This window comes from Dunckerocampus dactyliophorus, chromosome 20 (genome assembly GCF_027744805.1).
Source record: "Dunckerocampus dactyliophorus isolate RoL2022-P2 chromosome 20, RoL_Ddac_1.1, whole genome shotgun sequence".
In the NCBI taxonomy this organism is placed as follows: Eukaryota; Metazoa; Chordata; class Actinopteri; order Syngnathiformes; family Syngnathidae; genus Dunckerocampus; species Dunckerocampus dactyliophorus.
The window spans coordinates 11,061,824-11,081,064 of record NC_072838.1 but is presented as its reverse complement, the minus strand read 5'-3'; the positions used below and the strand labels follow the sequence as shown (position 1 = coordinate 11,081,064).

At 40.5% G+C, this 19,241-nt stretch overlaps 2 protein-coding genes across 4 annotated transcripts; both read right to left on the bottom strand.

Annotated features, from left to right (window-relative positions):
• Positions 1-337: 337 nt before the first annotated feature.
• polr1f (RNA polymerase I subunit F) lies at positions 338-4,573 on the bottom strand. Its single transcript, XM_054764553.1, has 4 exons — positions 4,239-4,573; positions 3,532-3,673; positions 3,248-3,456; positions 338-3,156 (listed from the first exon to the last, which is right to left on the bottom strand). Exons 1-4 carry the CDS (start codon positions 4,538-4,540, stop codon positions 2,682-2,684), a joined length of 1,128 nt encoding a protein of 375 aa, XP_054620528.1. The 5' UTR covers positions 4,541-4,573; the 3' UTR covers positions 338-2,681.
• Positions 4,574-5,074: 501 nt separating this feature from the next.
• LOC129173335 (transmembrane protein 196) lies at positions 5,075-14,310 on the bottom strand. 3 transcript variants are annotated; one of them, XM_054764137.1, is made up of 6 exons: positions 14,130-14,310; positions 13,788-14,023; positions 11,446-11,502; positions 5,976-6,111; positions 5,780-5,898; positions 5,075-5,683 (listed from the first exon to the last, which is right to left on the bottom strand). In XM_054764137.1, the coding sequence occupies exons 2-6, from the start codon at positions 13,950-13,952 to the stop codon at positions 5,612-5,614; spliced, it is 549 nt and encodes a 182-aa protein (XP_054620112.1). In that variant the 5' UTR covers positions 13,953-14,023; positions 14,130-14,310; the 3' UTR covers positions 5,075-5,611. The 3 variants fall into 3 exon arrangements, with proteins under 3 accessions (XP_054620112.1, XP_054620111.1, XP_054620113.1); XM_054764136.1 differs by having other exon boundaries at positions 13,788-14,310; XM_054764138.1 differs by lacking the exon at positions 14,130-14,310 and having other exon boundaries at positions 13,784-13,886.
• Positions 14,311-19,241: the final 4,931 nt, after the last annotated feature.

The window sequence follows — 19,241 nt, the reverse complement described above, 5'->3', positions numbered from 1 at the left end:
AGGTCATGAGCTGTCGGCTGCCAGGGAACCAAACCGACTATTGGAATCCAGCTTAACAACCAAAAAGTAACGTTTACTTTCAGGGTTAATTGTGTGTGTGTGTGTGTGTGTGTGTGTGTTTATACTAGTGTATGGACATTGAACCCCTGGGAAAGAGTTGAACACTTGAACCGGTGTGTGTGCGTGAATACCTACCTACCTGAAGGGCTGATCTGAACATTAAAAAAATGAGATGCAAAGCAGAGGTGCCAAAAATCTCCCAGAAATACCTTTGAACAGACCATAAAGGGATTTCATGGATGTCAATGCAACAGCGAGAGGAGTTTTGATGGGATTCAACTCTCGCCTGGGTCGTGTTGGACGATTAATAGCCGCAGTTGCACAGCTCTGACTGGTGGAACACTTAAGTTTTATGACCTGCTGCCATTTGGGGCTCTGGGACGGGGCTGAGGGCAGACCACATTAATTATTTCGGCCAAAGCGGGGTGTGTGAGGATGGAGGTTTGTGGATTGTGGCTTGGGGATAAGGTGTGCATGCGTGGGTGAGAGGGCCAAGTGAATGTGTGGCAAGACTCGTTTCCGCATGTGTGTGTGTTCTCAACCAGGGAACCGTTTGTTCTGCGAGAAGACGCCATGGTTCTGCAGGAACCCGCCTAGCATGGAAACTTTGACACACAGAAAGGCACCTTACACACTCACACACACACACACACACACACACAACAAAGGCAGACAAGAGGTGTAAAGGAAAGATTGCCTGGCCTGCTCAACAAAAACAACACGCTTTCCTCCTTCTTCTTCTTCTGGCCATCATAGGATGATGAAGATAAATGAGCATGCCTAGATATGAGGGTCCAGTGGCAGGAGGGGAGTCTGGAGTGGAATGTGTGTGAACTGCACTCCGCCTCCAATAAATCAGTGGAACAAGTAGGAGGAGAGAGAAAAAGCTGGGTGGGGGAGAAAGGGGGAGTGTGCGTTGGGGTGAGATTGCAAGAATGACAAGATAAATGTGAGGCGATAGAGGAGAGCTCAAGTGCAGGTGCACACAGGCCAGAGTTGACATCAGGCAAAAGGCAGACGGAGGTCACCGAGGGCCAAATGAGTTAAATAGTTAGCAATTATTATTGTGGAAATGTTCATTTTTTTATAATGCATACCATGGATTGAGTAGGTTTCGCTCATGTACGTACATGCTAGTACTCTGCAATCACTGCAATGCAATGTGATGTCTTTAGGATTGCAGACTTTGATTGCCATGATTGCAGTCTCAGTTGTCATTTTCACAGGCGTACAGTGCAGTGCACAAGTGGTGTTTTTGGCATTTTGTCTGGAAATAAGACAAATAAGAGCAAACAGAAAAAACTTCACAGCATTGCAGCAGCCTCTCGTTACAAACTACAGCCACTAGTTAAACTAATTCCAGTTTATATTGTACGGATATTTGACATACTGTACGGTTTATACAGCTTTTAATATTCTACCTACTGACTATTTTCCTGATATTTCTGGATCTTTATCTTTCAGACCCTGCTCTCAACTGTCCCATGGTACCTCTGCTGCTATGTGCCATTATAGATGGCAATAAATCTCTATTGTATTGTATAGCTAGCAATCAGGAAAGATTTACTGTTGGCTTTGTAAAAGGTATCTGTGTAAGGCTAACCCTGTGCTTTGGTTTGTTTTCATTTTTAGGCGATGATGCAATGTATCAAGGTTTCCCGTGTGTTTTCCTCATCTCCACATTCTAAATAATGAGTATTATTGGTAATACTGCAGTAAAAGGTGCTTATGAGTAGGTCATAAGGGCTAAATTCCACTAGTAACTTAGCAGTCCGTAGGTTTGTATTCAACCCTTACAATAAGTGATTAAGGTATCACGGAATTTAGAGGAAGGGAAGTGTTCGCTGTAAGTAGGCAGTAATGGGTTCGCCCATGGCGATAACGAAATGATCAGGTGTGACGGGTGAAGAGGCGGCGATTTAACTGCGTCTCCTTATCTCTCCTCTTTAGGCGGCTCCTGATAAGCTCCCCAGCTCTTTGCACTTTAACACTAATTAGACTCCCCACTGAAAGGCAGGATTTGTGTGTGTGTGTGTGTGCGCGCATGGAGGTAGGAGGTAAAGAAAACACACCGGATCTTAAAGCCGTCTCTCGACGCTTCATCACCTGACACTCACATGGTCAGCATGAAAGAGACTCTACTGTGAAAAATATCGTCACAAGAGGGATACTGTTCCAAATAATCCTAGCGTTTTAAACCCAATTCATGACAAAAAACAGGTTCTTAAATGGCAGTATATATTTATTTTAGATATTCTTTGGGAACTGTCCTTGCAAGACTACTAATATATACTGCAGTTGGCCATTTCACATTCTTCCTCCCCAGTCCAAATGTTTCTTTGGCCTGCAGGTGATCACATGAGACTTTTAAGTCAAGCGTTAGACGGCAGTTGGAAGTACAATGGGAAGCAAATACATACTACGGTATTTTTCTCATGTTAAAAAGGCCGAGTTTTTACTTGCTGTTTTGCTCCCCCATCAGGTCAAATGAGGAAATTGCAATCCTTCTCAGGGCACCTGCCCTGAAACTGGCAGTTTGTGGCCCCGTAAGTCATGTGACGTTATCAAGGCATTTCAGACGTTTCCTGAATGTGTGGTGTGTTTTGTTTTTTTTGTTTTTTTTACACAATGTCACTTTTCCTCTTCTTCTTGGACTTTGGTGCTTCTTGACTAAAACCTGACAGGATGTCTTCGTGCTCGGTTTCATGTTTCCTCTTTTTGCTGGGCTTGTCACTATGGTAACCGCTGGAGTCGCTGGCATGGATCTCTGTGGGAGACAGGTGAACCTGCTCCTCTTCTTCCTTGATCCTCTTCTCCTTTTTCTTCTTCTTCTTTTTCTCACCGGGTTCGTTGTCGTTTGCATCACTCTCGGTTCCATTCCTCTCTAGTGTGGCATTATTGCTGTCCTGCACCGTTTCCTCTTCCATCGCTTCCTCCTTGATTTTATCTTTCTTTTTCTTCTTCTTTTTCTTGGCGGAATCTTCCACAACAGACTCCTCAGGGGGTTCTGCTGCTGCTTCTGTTTCTTGTAGCTCGAGTTGGTTAACAGAGATGTCCGTTTCTGAGGTCTCAGCCATGGCCAGGAGTTCCTGAACCCTGAGATAAACCACAAATTCACTCTCAAAAAACACCAAGGTTCGGAAAACACACACACAGAAAAAAACACACTCTCTATGTGCACACATACTTGGTTCTGTCCAGTTTTCCTCTTATCAGCAGCACTCCTACGGTGTCAGCATCAAGCGTAGTCACCTCAAACTCCAACTCAGCTCCAATCCTGGGCCCTGCTTCCCGCCAGGTGTCCACAGAAACCAGGTTTGGCTTGGGAATGCTGGCATTAAAGCAGCTGTGCACCAGGCATCCCACGTGACTCACACCAAGTTTATTCACCTTTCCCTGAAGGCAGAAACAACTCGATACAAATGTCCTCACTCTTTCTATGCTAGGGCAAAAAGAGGGCATACTACTCACCAGCAGTCTTTGTCCCTTCATAGGTTGAAATATAATAAAGTTGGCTTCTATGTCCATGTGGATGTAGCCGCTGTCATCATAAATGCCTCCATGCTGGCCCACAATCCGTATGTTGTCATAAGCTATGGGTACACCTTTTAGGCTGCAAGAGATACCATTATAATTTAGGCAAAAAGAGGTACAAAAGATATATAAGTAATATACCTATAGTTGACGCTATAGCGTATGTTATTACTGCGTTTTGCTCTCCTCTATGTCCCCACCCACCTCTCATCTTAAACCACAGAAATAAATTTACAATACTACCACAACAGGAGTATACTAAGCTCACCTGTTGAACAGTTAATCGGTTAATGAACAACATAAAGACTGTCTACCCGTACTGTAATGACGATTAAACTGCTAAACTGGCTGAAGCAGCGTCAGCAAATTCTAATTTAAACAAAATGACAACACAGTGAAGGCTACACTTTCAACTAGCGGCCAGTCAAAGAAGATGGGATTAAAAAGTACTTACCAAACAAAAAACAGCAAAAATGGTCAGTAAGAATGCATGAAATGTGACGTCATGTTGCGCACTCAAAATGATAAGTGTAACATAAGTGCGCGAAGTGTGCCAATTATGGTATTGACACTTGCGCACTCTAAATCCTACTTGTAAGTATGGAAGTGAGCGAACAAAACTACAGTTGTGAGATTTGTGTTACCTCGGTGAGTACTTAAGCAGTTCGGCATCCAGCTCCTCTCGTAGACCCGTCCTCTTCTTGTTCAGGTACAAGGGCGGCATGGCGACGTGTCTTCGGTGCGTGTTCATGACCAGACATGAGTACGGCGCCGACACCAGTTCGGAAGCGGCGGCAAAAGACGGAATTGAGCAGGGAACCTCGCTTACATGTGCACCCACCACAGAGGACAGTTCTTCTCCCGTTTTTTGAGCACAAGTCCCCGGGATTTCACCTGGCATTTTCACGTGTTTTGGGTCGTCTTCGGCATGCTTCAAATTCGCCATATTGCTTCCGAGTACCGGAAAAGTAACATGAATCACTTCCGCTTTGGGAAAGGCTGCACTACCGGCACTTGTTTCTTAATGGCGTGCCCTCTGATGGTTAGGAGGTAAAACTGCATATTAGGAATTTTGCCTCTTTCAATACATGAAATAAATATAATTTAAAATGTAAAATAGGGTTGCTTTAGAATGTGTGAGTGTGATTTACACCATGATGTCAATTCAAGGTGAGCAGTCAGTGGAAAATACAGCAACAGATATGCTCATTGATTCTGTATCCTGTTCTCACCTGCAATGCCACATTAAGATCATTAGGGTGACCTGAAGTCTTTCTCTCTCTCTCTCTCTCTCACACACACACACACACACACACATATATATCCAAACCTAAAGGGACTTTGTGGCACACTGCTGCCTGTAGTTGTGATGAATGGTGACCATCAACAAAAGCTGTCATACCCGATGTGTTAGACTTTATTGGCATAAGAAGCACTTATAAAAATATGTTTTACATATGGATTAATCCATATGCCCTACATAGACTCACCAGCCATTTCAGTGGGTACACCTGCACTTTACCTAATGCGAACCAATACAAGTTATAGCGAATATTTTGTCTTGAAGCTCCCATCAGATTTTGCCGTGTACCTAATGTTATGACCAACGTGCGTATACACGCGATATATTGTGCATCACTGAATTGTCCTTTAAAAGCATACTAATATCTCATGACAATACAAACAAATGCAAACATTTACAGGAGGCTATCACACTCTTTGCGTTCCATGAGTCCATAAAGACACATACAGTAAAGTGAGGTCCACTTGTGCTTGTCATTTTGAGGCACTAGAATCCATCTATTCTCTTTGTTAATGTAAAGGATTGATGATGTCGCATCCTCTTTGGTTTGATCTGAGGAGGTTTCAAAAAAAAAAAAATCTCACTTCACTGGCTGCACACAGAGTCCGCCTCCTGCTAAAGTTAGAGTATATGTCTAAGCATTTGTAGCCTCAAGTGCACCCATGCTTTTATTTAGCTTTTGACAGCGAGAGATTAAAGTTCCAGTTCACGTCGTCATGGTGACGCACTTGTGTGTCCATTGTAGGAGATTTGAGGGACGCCATTACTGGAGTTGTCCAGGACGTCCTGTCAAACACATACACGATTAAAATCTTATTTCACGGCACATAAAAACAGATAAACACTAAAAATATAAACACAATGCAAAGCGAATGAATATACCTTCTCGGTCAGCTCGTGTGAATGATGCAGGGAGTGTTCTCTCTCCAGGAACATCCTTTGTTGCTCAGAGCTTGCGAGACGACATGTCAGCCATGTGGATAATGTACATGAGGAGATGCCTTATAGACAAGTGAGGAAAGTAGACGTTAATTAGATGCCACAGTGTTGTGTAGGGTTGTGTTTTCGTCCATTTTACCCAGACAGGCCAGAGTCATGGCAGCCAGGTGGATGGATTGCATGGAATCTGGTCGTTTACTCAGCGCCCGGACAAACTGGAAGTTGAGGATGCCGGCAATCAGACCACAGATGCAACATGCTGAGAATAAAATCATCTGTGAAACCAAGAGAGAAGACGATGAAGGAAAAGCATGGTTGAGAAGTGAGAATGCAGTCAAACCTCTGTTTTCGTACACGTTTCAGGTGAAGATTTTTTTTAATATGCTGCCTCTGCTTTTGTACAGCATTGCACGTAACAAACTAATCTGTTTGCTCTGTACTATATCGTTCCGCAAAAATCATAACCCGCCATGGGGGCCAAAGAAAGTAACAAGTATCATCAGTTTGACAAAAGGGGGTGAGGAACACTATGGGAAGTCCGCATCAACAACAAAGTCCCGTCCATTCGTCGCTTCTAATTATTTTGCATTGTTTCCTGCATATAAAACTATAATTATTCTAAAAAAAAAAACATTTTCCAGGTGTCTGGAACGGATTATTTGTATTTACATGATTGCCAATGGGAAAAACTGCCTTTGTGTTCGTACGTTTCATTTTCTTATAACCTTTTGGAGTGTATTGACAATAATGAGGTTCCACTGTACAGTTTAAGCAGGGTTAGATATCTGAAATCAAGATTATTTTTGACCAAGACATTTGGTTATCTTCAGTCATATGTACTAAAATGTCAGATAAACAGTATATGCCGTGTATCAAAACAATTTGGCTTGCAAAAATCTTTGGAGCAAGTAAAATACGGTTTTGGCAAGTCAAATATTCTTGTTCTGTTGCTTATTTGCTTATTTTAAGAACTATATCTCAGATTTGAATACATATTACTTAAGCTAAGCAACAAATAAAGTGCCTGATAAGACAAAAGTATCTGGTTAGTCAAAAATAGGTATGATTGACACTGATTTCAAACATTTAATAATGCTTACATTTCAGTTTTTGCAGTACGGTATATTGTAATTATATGTACTGTGTGTTGCGTTGACGGACTACTCAGTATTTTTTTTTTTTTTGCCTTTCACAGGTGCACAGTGTGGCCCTGGGCTGTTTTTTTTACCGGCTAGCGGCACATTCGACAGCAACAATAGAAAAATTGGCAGTGATTTTACAAGAAAAAAATCAAAACATTAAAAAGTTGTAATCTAACAAGAAAAATGATGTGATTTTACAAGAATAAGGTTGTAATATTATGAGGAAAATGTATATTATTTTAGTAGCATAAATATTAAAGAAAAAGTATTTTTGTAAAAAAAAAAAGATTTATAAAAACAAACAAAAAAAGTTGTAATTTTTGGAATAATAATAATAATATAAGGTCAAAATATTATTTAAAAAATAAAGGCATAAAAACAATAGCAGAAAAGGAAAAAACAGCAGTAATTTTATAGGAATAAAGTAAAAATATTAATAGCAAAAAGAACGTAATTTTAGTGCAGCAGAGTTTAAACGGTTTTTTTTAAATTGTGTTTTAAAAAAATAAATTAATTGTGTTTTTTTTTCAAGTCGTAACAAACGAAACAAAATAAACTTTGATAATTTTGTTCGAAAATAGGCTGGGTAAAAACTTCTAATATTATCAGAATAAATTCAAAATATTTTGATAAAAACATTTACAAGAAGAAAACGCTTGACAAGAAAAAAAACGCAAAAATGATTTTAAAAAAAGATAAAAGAGCAAAGTTTATACTAAATATACACTTTTTCACCTATATCGCAAAGTTAAGATGCATTTTTTTTCTTAAATATATAGAACTTCCTCCTTTACAAAATACCAAAGCGGCCCTTTCATTTTTCAGTATGTGGCCCTCGGTGGAAAACGTTTGGACACCCCTGCTGTGGAGAGTTTTCATAAAAGTCACACAAGCACAGGGAGAACATGCAAACCCCACACAGAGAGCTACGAGCCAGGATTCAAATCCCAATTCCCAAAGCACGTGGCTGGGAGGCAGACGTGCTGCCAAACCCTGATACAAGACCTGCTAAAGTGCTGTACGTAGTGAAGGAAGAGTCATTTACTGCTTGCCAAAGATTGAGCCCACCTTTCGATCGACTGTTTTGCCCTTTAGCTGGCTATAAATGGCAGCTGCTCATTATGAACTGATGATATGAGTTACACTTCAGGCTCATTTGTGAACAACAGCAGCTCATGGTGTGACTGTGGGATCAGACATTCAGCATGGATGATTCATAAAAAGCCTATAGCACTTATATGTAAACTTTTTCGGATAAGGATTATTCACATTTTTCATGTTATTTGCATTTAACACGCTACACCAGCTTAGCTCAGCATACGCTAAACTGATGAAGGTTCAAACATTCAATATTTTCTTTCTTTCTCTTAATAATGTTTCATGTCAATTTTATGTATAAAATATCCCCTGAGAGCCGATAAAAACAGAGCTGCATCCTACAAATGGCTCCCAGCAGAGCTGGCTGGCCCATTAAGCAATATAGTCACATGCTAAGAGCCCCGTGGCCTCCAGGGGGTGCCAAAAATCGGGAAAAAAATTCACCTTCAATATAATTACGTACTGTATATTAAAACTAGTTATTGCTCTGAATTCTTAAAATGCATTCATTGATTCAAAAGCAAAACGACTCTCAATTCATAATACTACAAATGACATTTTTGGACGTAGTTTTGCATATAGTTGTATGTAGGTACTGTATTTTATATAGCTTTTGGATTTAGTTATGTTATTTTTTTAATGTAGCTGTTGCATAGTGTAAATGTACATAGGTTAATAACGTAGGATTATTGTGTGTAAACTGTGTAGTCATTTAAAGTGTTTGTATTTATCATGTATCACTAGGATTATTTCATCACTTGTTTACAGGATTTTTCTTTTTTTTGTATTGGGTCACACATTATCTTACAATTGAAAGACAGCTTTCGTAAGAGTATGTCAATCGCAGATGGAGGGAGGGGGTGCGTCATATGAAGTCTTGCCTACAGCACCACTTTGAGTAGGGCTGTGGTCGCTTAAATCGGATATTACTTATTATTATTTGCTTTGTATTGACAGCAAATTTCAATCTCATCATTTCTGCGGTGGGATGTGAGGATGAAATGAATGCAGGTCCTTTGTTTTGCAAGTAAAATAATGAACAGTGGATTTATTGTGAATGCGCGTGCACACAAGCGTGTTATCGCTCATTGTTTTGAGCAGAGGTGCCTTCACTGCCTTTAACTGCATAGAAAAAGGGCATCTCCAATTTCATTTACCCTGCGAGGCGTGCAGGAGCCCTGGTCCAAAACCAAGCTGATGCCATCATCGCGCCACGGGAGACTGACGGAGTGACTGACGGTTCGAATATTGAAAGGAAAAGGATAGCAGCAATGAAATGAAAGTAAAAGGATGGAGAAAGAGGCAATAAGTGCACTTTTACAATACACTGGCATGGCTCGGTCATTAGCGAGACGAGCGCAGACGCAGAGTGGAAGAGAAAGACGAGGGCTTGAAAGAGATGCGGAGGAGAGGTGACTGCTTGCCGCCTCTGGTTTCCTCACACGTCTCTTTCAGAACACATGATACACACACACAGGACAGCACACACACACGTGTACTACCTTGACATGCATCTTTGGCCTTTACAAGACGAACATGTTGCTTTGTTTCAATGGAACGATGTATAGTTTCCAAAGAGACGGGATCCTGCTTTGCTTCAGAATGTCACAGTTGAGTACAATTTCCCTCAATGAACCGCAGCTCCCCAGTGTCAGCAGCACTCATGCAGCCCCAGACCATGACGATACCGCCAACACGGTAGTCACTTGTGCTGCCAGCTATTTAGACAATAATGGCTGTGTGTTGACTCATTTCCAGTGGATAGTAAATATACATATAATATACATCGTTGCTGTCGTATTGAGAAGACATTCTGCCATAAAACTGGTTGCCCAATTCAATAATAAACATTCCTACATTCCTGTGTCGATATAAATGTAAAATTATTCTTATTCTTAAGTGTCAAAAGTTAGAAATCCAGCCAATTTATGATCAGCATAATTAATACATCGAAATACAAATAATAAATAAAAATGCTTCTTGTTAGACAAAAGGCATTTGAAACCCACCAATGGTTGGTGAGTCATACTTTTGATGTCAAAAGTAAGCTATTAATACAAAAAATCATTTTTAAAATGTTTATGCTGGTCATAAGTTTTCGGACGCTCCAATTTCTCTGGAGGAAAAACCTAATTTTTAAGTGTTTTTTTTCAGTGTCTCTCACCCATTATAGATTCCATTTTTCCTGCCATTTTTGCAGCAACAAATGACTTTCTCCAGCACAATGCTCTTCAACTGATGTTAACGAGCGTATTGTACCACAGTGTGTTCCGAACACTGTTTTAATGCAGACAGAGGAGGCAGTAAGTACTCCATGTAGGAATTAGTTGCACCAACCGCCAAGGCTTGATCAACCTCCATTTTTGCAGAACAGCTTAAATTTATTAACCCATTTTGTAGTCCCTGAAACAGGCCTTTTTGTGTAATTCTGAAATACACATTCTTTTTCAGTTTCGGGTAACCTTTCCTCCTTTTTTTTACCTCATTTCAAGCTATTCATTAGACTCGAAAGACTTGAATTTCAAGAAATAACTGTAAAAATTGGGGTGTTGTAAAACTTTTGACCGGTAGTGTGTGCAGCTTACTAATAAAGGCAAAATCAGTTTAGATCTGTAATGAATGAATGAACAACTGAATGAAATGATAGCCGGCTGGCCCATCAGGCAATACAGGCAATGCTATGGGGTGCCGTGGCCGCCAGGGGGCGCCACAAAATCGTAAAAAAACAAAATCCAAACTACAAGTAGTAATTACTATGAACTCTGAAAACGAAAAAGCTCACGTTGATTCAAATGGAAAGCAGGGTACAAATTATAATATCAAATAAGTCTGGTTTTGCATATAGTTGCATATAGGTATGCTCCATAGCTTTTGTCTATAGTTATGTTTATTATTATGTAGTTTTTGATATAGTTATTGCATAGTGTAAATGTAGCTTATGGACAGCGTTACCCCATGCAAACTGTGCTGTTATTTAAATTGTTTGATTGATAGTTTACTACTACTATTATTGTTATTATTATTATTATTCATTTACTTACTTACAGAATGTGTATTTTGTGGTAAGATTTTTTTGTATTCATTTGTATAAGCAAGTACACTACATTGGGTGACAGTGGCAAAAACAATGCTATTTGATTTCCTTTGTAAGCGTGTGGAACTCGCCAATGGAGGGGGAGCACCGTATAAAACATCCCCCAATTAAGAAACAAGGGACACAAGTGGGTTAAAAAGCATGAAATAATAATAAAGACTCCCCATGTGTCAAGCTGCTGGAGTCCTCTTCCTGTTTGCCGTAGCACAAACAGGCTCTATTTAAAGACAGATCATTCAAATAACATTCCGGAAGACAAAAAAGAAAAAACTTACAGTAAGGCCGGTCCTCTTTCGAGCACACAACACTCCACATATCCCACAAAGCAGAAACTGAAAGAGACAATAACAAATGTTAAAGCTGAGTGTTGGTATCAGTGCAAATGCTGAAGAGAGCAGCATCTACATGTATATTATTGGGGGGATGTCCTCATTACGAAGGCTGCGTCCTGTAATTAAGAAGCAGGGATGTCGGTATCAGCACTGACACACTGAAAAAATCTAAATAGGTATGTTCTTGTCTTGTAAATTCAAGCTGTAAGCAGTTATTCCGAGCAGGCGACTTTGCTGTTGAGCACTGAAAAGTCAACCATCGCCCTTACACACAAGCAAAGTGACCTGTAGTGAGTCATGTGACACCACACTCACCAATCAACAGTGGGGGGCTTCTTGGCCTGTGCACCGCTGCTGCACCTTTGCCAAAACAACACCGTGATAGCGATAATGTGCAAGTAGCATACATTAATAAAGTGACTCTGGAAAACGCTTTTTGTTAGTGTTGGTGCTACTTTTGGGTGTTTTATCAGGATTGTTTTGAATTGGAGTATAAAGTTGAAGTAGCCTGAAGCATTAAGAAACAGTATATCACTCCCTTACTCCCTAATTCTTCCTCATCTCCCCTAATTTCCTCATCAGAGAACATCTGATCACCAGAATCAATGTGTAATGGTTGGGAAAAAAAGCTAAAGCTAACTTATTTACGTTTCCAATTGAGGGTAATGGAGCTGTCTTTAAAAAAAACACGTGATAAGAATTGTATTCTCTCATTTTTGATCAAAATGCATCTAAGCCTCATGTATAAATATTGCAATCATGTAAATGGAGACTGGTATCCAGTAATCCCTCATTTATTGCTGTTAATTGGTCCGCGAAGTACAATTCCTTATTTGTAAATGGAATATTTTCGTAGTTAGAGTATATAAAACCTATTTATAACCTTCTAAACATGGTTTTTAACATTATTAGAGCCCTCTAAACATAAACTAACACCCCTATAGTCACCTTTGCACTGGTATTAGCCAATGTAATAGACATAAGAGAAAATAAGCCATTTAAGACATGAATAAGACTTGTGCTCATGTGTGTTGCTGTAAACGTGTTCCCTAGGGGAGAAGATTGATTGGTGGACAGGAAGTGACGTTGGGGGTTCAGAGTTGAGTTTCATCTCGCCGTGGGTTACGGTGGCAACAGTAGCCTGTTTTTAGTAGGGATTATTGTGCCTGTCGTGAGATAACTCAAACCTGCAATAAAACCCGGTTGTTCAGTCGACCAAGTCTGGTGCTTGTGTGTCTCACCGAATATTACAGCAAAATGACTGACACCTAGTGACTAGTGTAGAATCCTGTCAACATCTTTGAGTGCCTCTTTTGAATGCCTTATATTTGAATTGTACTTAATTTTGTCATTTTTATGCTTGAAAATGGTTTTTAGGCAATACATTTAGACAACATAATGCTAGCTTAAATATGCATATGTTTTGACTAATAATGGGCTGCATTCAACCACAAAACAGCATGACTTATTAATACATTCTTTAAAAACTGTGACAGGGTGAAACCGCGAAATTCAAACCGCAACTGTATTGCCAAAAGCAACAGTTGATGCCTTGACGTCCTCAAGAGAAGAGCAAAATGTCAGCATTGACCGAGAACAACATAGCTTTATTCCAAAATATGAAAACATTGTCTTATATTTCAAGCTATAATAATTATAATAAAGCAGGTAAAAGATTAAACAAATTCTCTGACGACTGCACAAACAGTACGCTCTTAGCGTCGACCAGCAGGGTCGGAGGTGTGGTCCGGCGGCCACTGTACAAATAAAAATGATTTATTAAGATATATTAGGTAAGCAGAGGAGCGCTTCTCAAGTAGTGGGGTGGGCTCATCTGCGGGGGTGCGGTGAGGTGTGTGTGTGTGTGTGTGTGTGTGGAGGGGGGGGGGGGGGGGGGGACTATACTCAGAAAATGTCTTCAAGGTTGGCAGGTATCTTGGTGTCTTTGTTCATGCTTGAACGATGCCAGCAACTCCTACAGTGGTTTGCACAGATAAATAAATAATTACAGGTTCTCTAAAGTATTTCAAATCAGACGGAGCATGAACATTTTTTTTATAAAGAATAAATGAGAAGCACTAGCTTGGCATATCTTGACCTATCTACTTTTGAGGGCAAAAAGGATTTTATTGTTTCGTTGACATTGTCACTTTGTTTTAGTCGCCAAAATCCTTATCGCATAATGAATTGCCTACAATGCACTGTAAACCTCACTTAAGTGTACAGAAGTGGGCAAATAACAAGACGCTCTTACTTTGAAAGTAAAAAGTGAGGAATTCACCTACACAAAGTCCGCTCCACACCGGCGAAGCGTCGCCCTGTTGTGGATTGTGCTCCCCTCGTATCCAGCTGATGCGAACGGCTCCCAGCACGATGCTCGCCACGCCCAGGCCCACCTCCACCACGGACAGAAGGAGAAGGCTCCACAGGATCTTGCGGCTGGAGCACATTCTGCCCCGGGCATCTCTCCACCTCCAGCTGGAGAAGTCTGCTTCTCTGTTCTCGGAGGGCTTCTCTATTGCTGCATCGGGAAAGACGGGTAGATCCAAACAACTAAAATCCAAGCGAAACCCATTGGGGAAAAGTAGCAATGGGGGTTTGAAAGTTTAGAAAAAAAGACGCTGTACCTTAAATGAGGCGCTCCACTTCATGGAGGCAAGTGATGCGCTGTCCGCGGTACTTAAAGAGCCATGGCACGCGCACACTAAGCAGGCGCGTGCACGCGAGTGGCTGTACACAAACAATACAGTTCAAGTAATCACTTGCACATTTAATCAAGTACACCAGTTATACAGTCACGAATTCAGAATAAAAACAAAGCTAACGATAAATCAAACAACTAATATGTGATTCACAATTTAGATTAATCATTTTTAACCTTTTCACAGTTCCGCAAGAGCTGGCTAAGTGAGCTAATAGCCGCTCGCTAACTAGCTACACAAGTTAGAGAATAGACAAAAACACAATGATAACGTCTTTAAGTTGGTTAAAACACGGAATTGTGTTATCAAAGCACTACTTCTACTACTACTACTTCTAATTTATTCGAACATGTGGCTGTCTGCCATAGACATAGATAGACGCCGCATTGAGCGCTGAGCCGTACGTCAACGTCGCCGCCATATTGGATGTATTGTAAATGAATACAAGTAAATGTACTTGCTTTCATAAAGCGCCTTTCTACAAAGAAATCTAAGTTAATTCCTCTTTTTTATACATTCACACACGCACTAATATAGGCTACTTGGGACAGTTAACAGTTAGGCACCAAAAATGTGAAAAGATAAAATACATTGTTTTTGGTGCCTAACTAACACATCCAATATTGCGGCGACGTTGACGTATCGCCGCAGTGGACAAACCCACTCGATGCCGCGTCTATCTATGTCTGTGGCTGTCTGCTACCAATAGAAGTAGGCCCAGTTGTTTCAATGCATTCTGGGACTTGTAGTATCAACAGGGCGCGTGGTATACAGTACAGTTACTACCTGGCCAGTTTGGGCATAGAAACAATTTTCTGTCCGAATAAAAGCTCATTATACTTTGTGTTTGGAAAATACAGTGGATCCCCAAATATGTACAGTATGTATCAGCATTTGCGTTGTTGCAAATTTGCAGATTTTTGTTAAAAAACCGTAAATCATTACTGAAATTGCATCAGTCATCTGTCATTATCATTAATTAGTGGTGAGCACCTATACAGTTTAAGATTTATAATGTGTTTGAGTGTGTGAGGCATATTCTAGGACTTAATCTTTAATCTTGTTAGCTTCCTTCGTCACGAGCGAACAGTGGCAATTAAGGAGAGTAGGTGAGCGTTATTAGTGCTGGAACTTGTACTTTTATTGCAAATGTTGATCCGAAATCAAATGATGCCAGCGCCAAGCTACGCGTGGGGTTTCGGAGGGGGAGGAGCATCGCCTCAATGCAAGAGCATAATCCAGGCTTCACTAGAGTGTCTTTTTATATGAGCGTTCCCATTTTTTCGCTATTCACTGGTAGCCTCGGCATGTAAGCCCCGCAAATAGCGGGGATCTATTCTAATAATAAAGAATATCATCCTAAAAAAGGGACTAGATAGACCACGGTGTTGCTGCTTTTAATCTTATCATTTTCTGCTGTGGCTTCATTGAATGAGTAGGTTTTTCCCGGTAAAAATCCCACAGCTACAATTTAGTGATTCCCTGCTGTGTACGATCAATCCATGGACACACTGAAGTTTGCACCGTCTTTTTTTGTTTGTTTGTTTTTTTTGCGCAACTGCTGGCTTTTTAACTGATCAATCAGCTATCGACGCGCTTGAGAGTAAAAGCAGCTCGTAGAAGAAACATCGAGCAGCGTGTTTTTACTGTATACAGAGCTCAGCACCACAATCCTGAAAGTCAATGGAATCTGTCGGCTTTATAACTCAAAAAAGACGTGTTGGAGTAGTGTTTAAAAACACGTCCTCATGCATGTTTCATCACCGTGCTGCTCGGGCCATTTTGGTTCGCCATACTAATGGAAACTAAACAGAGGAAATAAAATGTGTATAAATTCATTTAAAAGCCCAAATTATATGAATATTTGGTGAGCTTATCATTTGGAACGCATTTGAAGTCAGTGCACACTTTTTGAGAAGTGCGCTGCTTTTTCCACATATTCACTGTCTTATGAGTCAGCCAAAGGCAGCACGGAGCAACTGGAGATATATAAAGTTCTCTCCTGCTACACTAAGTGGATAAAGAGAGGAGTTAGCAGGAGGTGCCTACAACTCTGCTATCCCTCGAGGCCCATTATAAGCTTCCCAGTCGCCATCCACTGGAAGAGCGGCTCAAAATCATTAAGCGATATAAGGGAGACTGGCCTGTAATGAGTATAGCAGCAGGAGCAAAATAAAAATCTGTCATCATTCCCACTAGGCCACTGAGGGGAAAGAATCAAAGAAGCCGCAGGCCACTTGGAGATTGACTTGAGTGTGTTTCCGTTGTGTCAGTGGAGGTGTGATGGTATCACGTCAGAGAGCTGTGCTGCTGGGAGACTGTTGAATGAACCACCCGTTAAGACTGCACACTGAAAAATGAAATGATGCAGGGGGCCACCAGGCACTGTTTTTAATTTTAGACAAAGGCTACAAAACGGTATATACCTATTAGTATCAATATTTCAGCTTTTCCTCGCCAAATTCTGCCTTTTTGCTCTGTTTTTTGCTTTTTTTGGGTTTGATTTTATTTCTACATTGTACCGTGGGCCAATAAAAAACAAGCCGCGGGCGCAAATGTCTCCCAGGGCGCACTTTGGACACCCCTGAGCTATATGATGGAATTAACACCTCCCAGACAGTGTCAATCAAAATTGAGCATTATTATCTTTGTGTTAAGCAGAAGCTTTGAAGCAACTCTTGTATACGATCTCATGAAATAACATGACCTCATGGTTGCTAATGCAGTCGCACATGAGTTCATAATTGTGTAGCCCCAACGTGCCTCAAACAGACGAGTTTAAGTGGCAAGTTCAGGGAAAACTGAGGCCCCCGCGACCCTAATGAGGAGAAGAGGCATAGAAAATGGACTGATTTTTTTCCTTCACATGATGCCTTTTTGCTTTACAGTCGTCCGTCAGCATTTCGCAGTTCAAATTTCATGCATTCACTCTATCACAGTTTTTCAAAAATATATTAATTATTAAATCATTCTGTTTTGTGGTTGAATACGACCTACTATTAGTCCAAAATATGCATATTTAAGCAAATTTATAAATAAAGAAATTCTACTTCACAGAAATGCACGTATCACCATCGGGTTTGGAACCAATTTACCGCAATAAAGGAGGGATCATTGTATATATTTTTAAATGTATTTATTTACTTTATTTCTACGCACTTTGGACACCTCTGCTTGACAAGGTTGCCATTTAGAGCTATAGTGTGAATTGTGGCAGATATTTTGATACTCGTTAGTTCTACTAGTAAACACAAAAAATCTGTTACTGCCTCTAATTCTACTAGCGTGAGTGAAAGAAATGTAAGAATGCGAATAACTGATAGTGATTATTACATTGAACAAGTCAGGAGTCAGTATACACAACAGCTGAAGCCACAGCTTTCCTGTTGCAGGAAAATAAAGGCGCTAAAATCGCACCTTTTCAACATTTGCAACATCTATTGTCTTGTCCGGAAATCCTGGATAACGACATTTGTCCCAGTGGACACACTCACTTACAGTGCACGCTAACAATACACAATGAAGAGATGGTAGGGGGCGTCGTTACAGCAGGAATCAATGGCATTACAGTATACTCACGTGTGCTCAGGTCATTTGTCAACGTAAAGGTGCTTGTTAACTGTATGTTTAAAAGTCAAGGGTGCTGCCTAATGATGCTACAGCTGATGTGTGTTCCCTTGCACTCGATACGACTGTCAATACAGACCTCGTGTTATGTTAACTTATGTTTAATATCAAGATATTATATATTACATTGTGCATTCAGTTGTTTTGCTACTAAAATCTTACTTTAAAAAGATAACCCTGCTCAGTAGGGAGAGAGGGATTAAATTAATATACCGTATTTATCATTTTCATTAATTCATAGAAATGCAATGCATCATACTGGCGAGCATTATATGTGACTTGTTTGGCTACACAACTATTTATGCAACCCTTATCTAATGAAAGCTATAACTGTATACATTGCCTTAAATCTTGAAGTGTTCAAATGTCAATTAGGTTAGTGAAAACAATCTATGTTTTCTACACAGTGCTAACATGCCATCCATATTTTGTGTTTTGATAGTAAAATATCCTGTTTGGGATCCATTTCCTGTGTTTCCTGAGTTGTATCTCTCAGCATTCAAGCCGCATGTGCTGTGTTGGCAGCAGCCCTGCCAAGTAAACAGAGTTCTTATAAAGTATTAATCACTTCGCAGCAGGAGCCACTATGACACACACTCACACACACACATGCAGTATGTTTGAAGCGAGTCCCAGTGCAGAGTCAGTGGCCTCTAAATTTCCTCCAGTCTCAGTGAAATTGGATCCGGGCCTCCATCCTGTGTGAGGAGGTCCTACACTAAACCACCAGGCTGTCCTCATCTTTTTTGGCTTCCATGTGTGGATAGAATGACAACGTAAGCATATTTAGGCGCCATCTTTTACTACCACGTAGATGAATCAACTTTATTCATCTGTAAGAATATTATCATAGAATTTTACCTTCAGTTTATATTTGCGTCTCTTTTTCCAGCGGTCTACCAGCAAAGCTGACATACAAAAAGGCCACTAGAGGGCGCCATCTCATAGTGTGAGTCATGAAGAGACTAAGAGCAAGATGGTTTTCTAAAGTGGTACAAATAAATCCAATCATCATCATCATCCGATCTACTTTAGATTTTATTTAACTAACATTTTGGGAATTCATATTGAGGTATGAGAAGACACACGCATACCTGGTCAAATTAAGGGTACAAATTACACAGTTATCTTACCGAAAAGGCTCTGCATTCACAACTTCTTTACTGTTACCGGTGCACACCAAACACACCGCGTGCTCTGGAGCGCCCCTACTGGTGAGGATGAGACATACAACAACTATGAATGTTTGTTATCTAACCAACAGTGGTCGTACGGTTCAAATCTCCACTGGAAATCTCTGTGAGGAGTTTGCATGTTGTCCCCGTGCGTGCGTGGTGTTTCTCCGGGTACTCCGGTTTCCTCCCGCATTCCAATAACATGCATGTTAGGTTAATTGATGACTTGTCCATC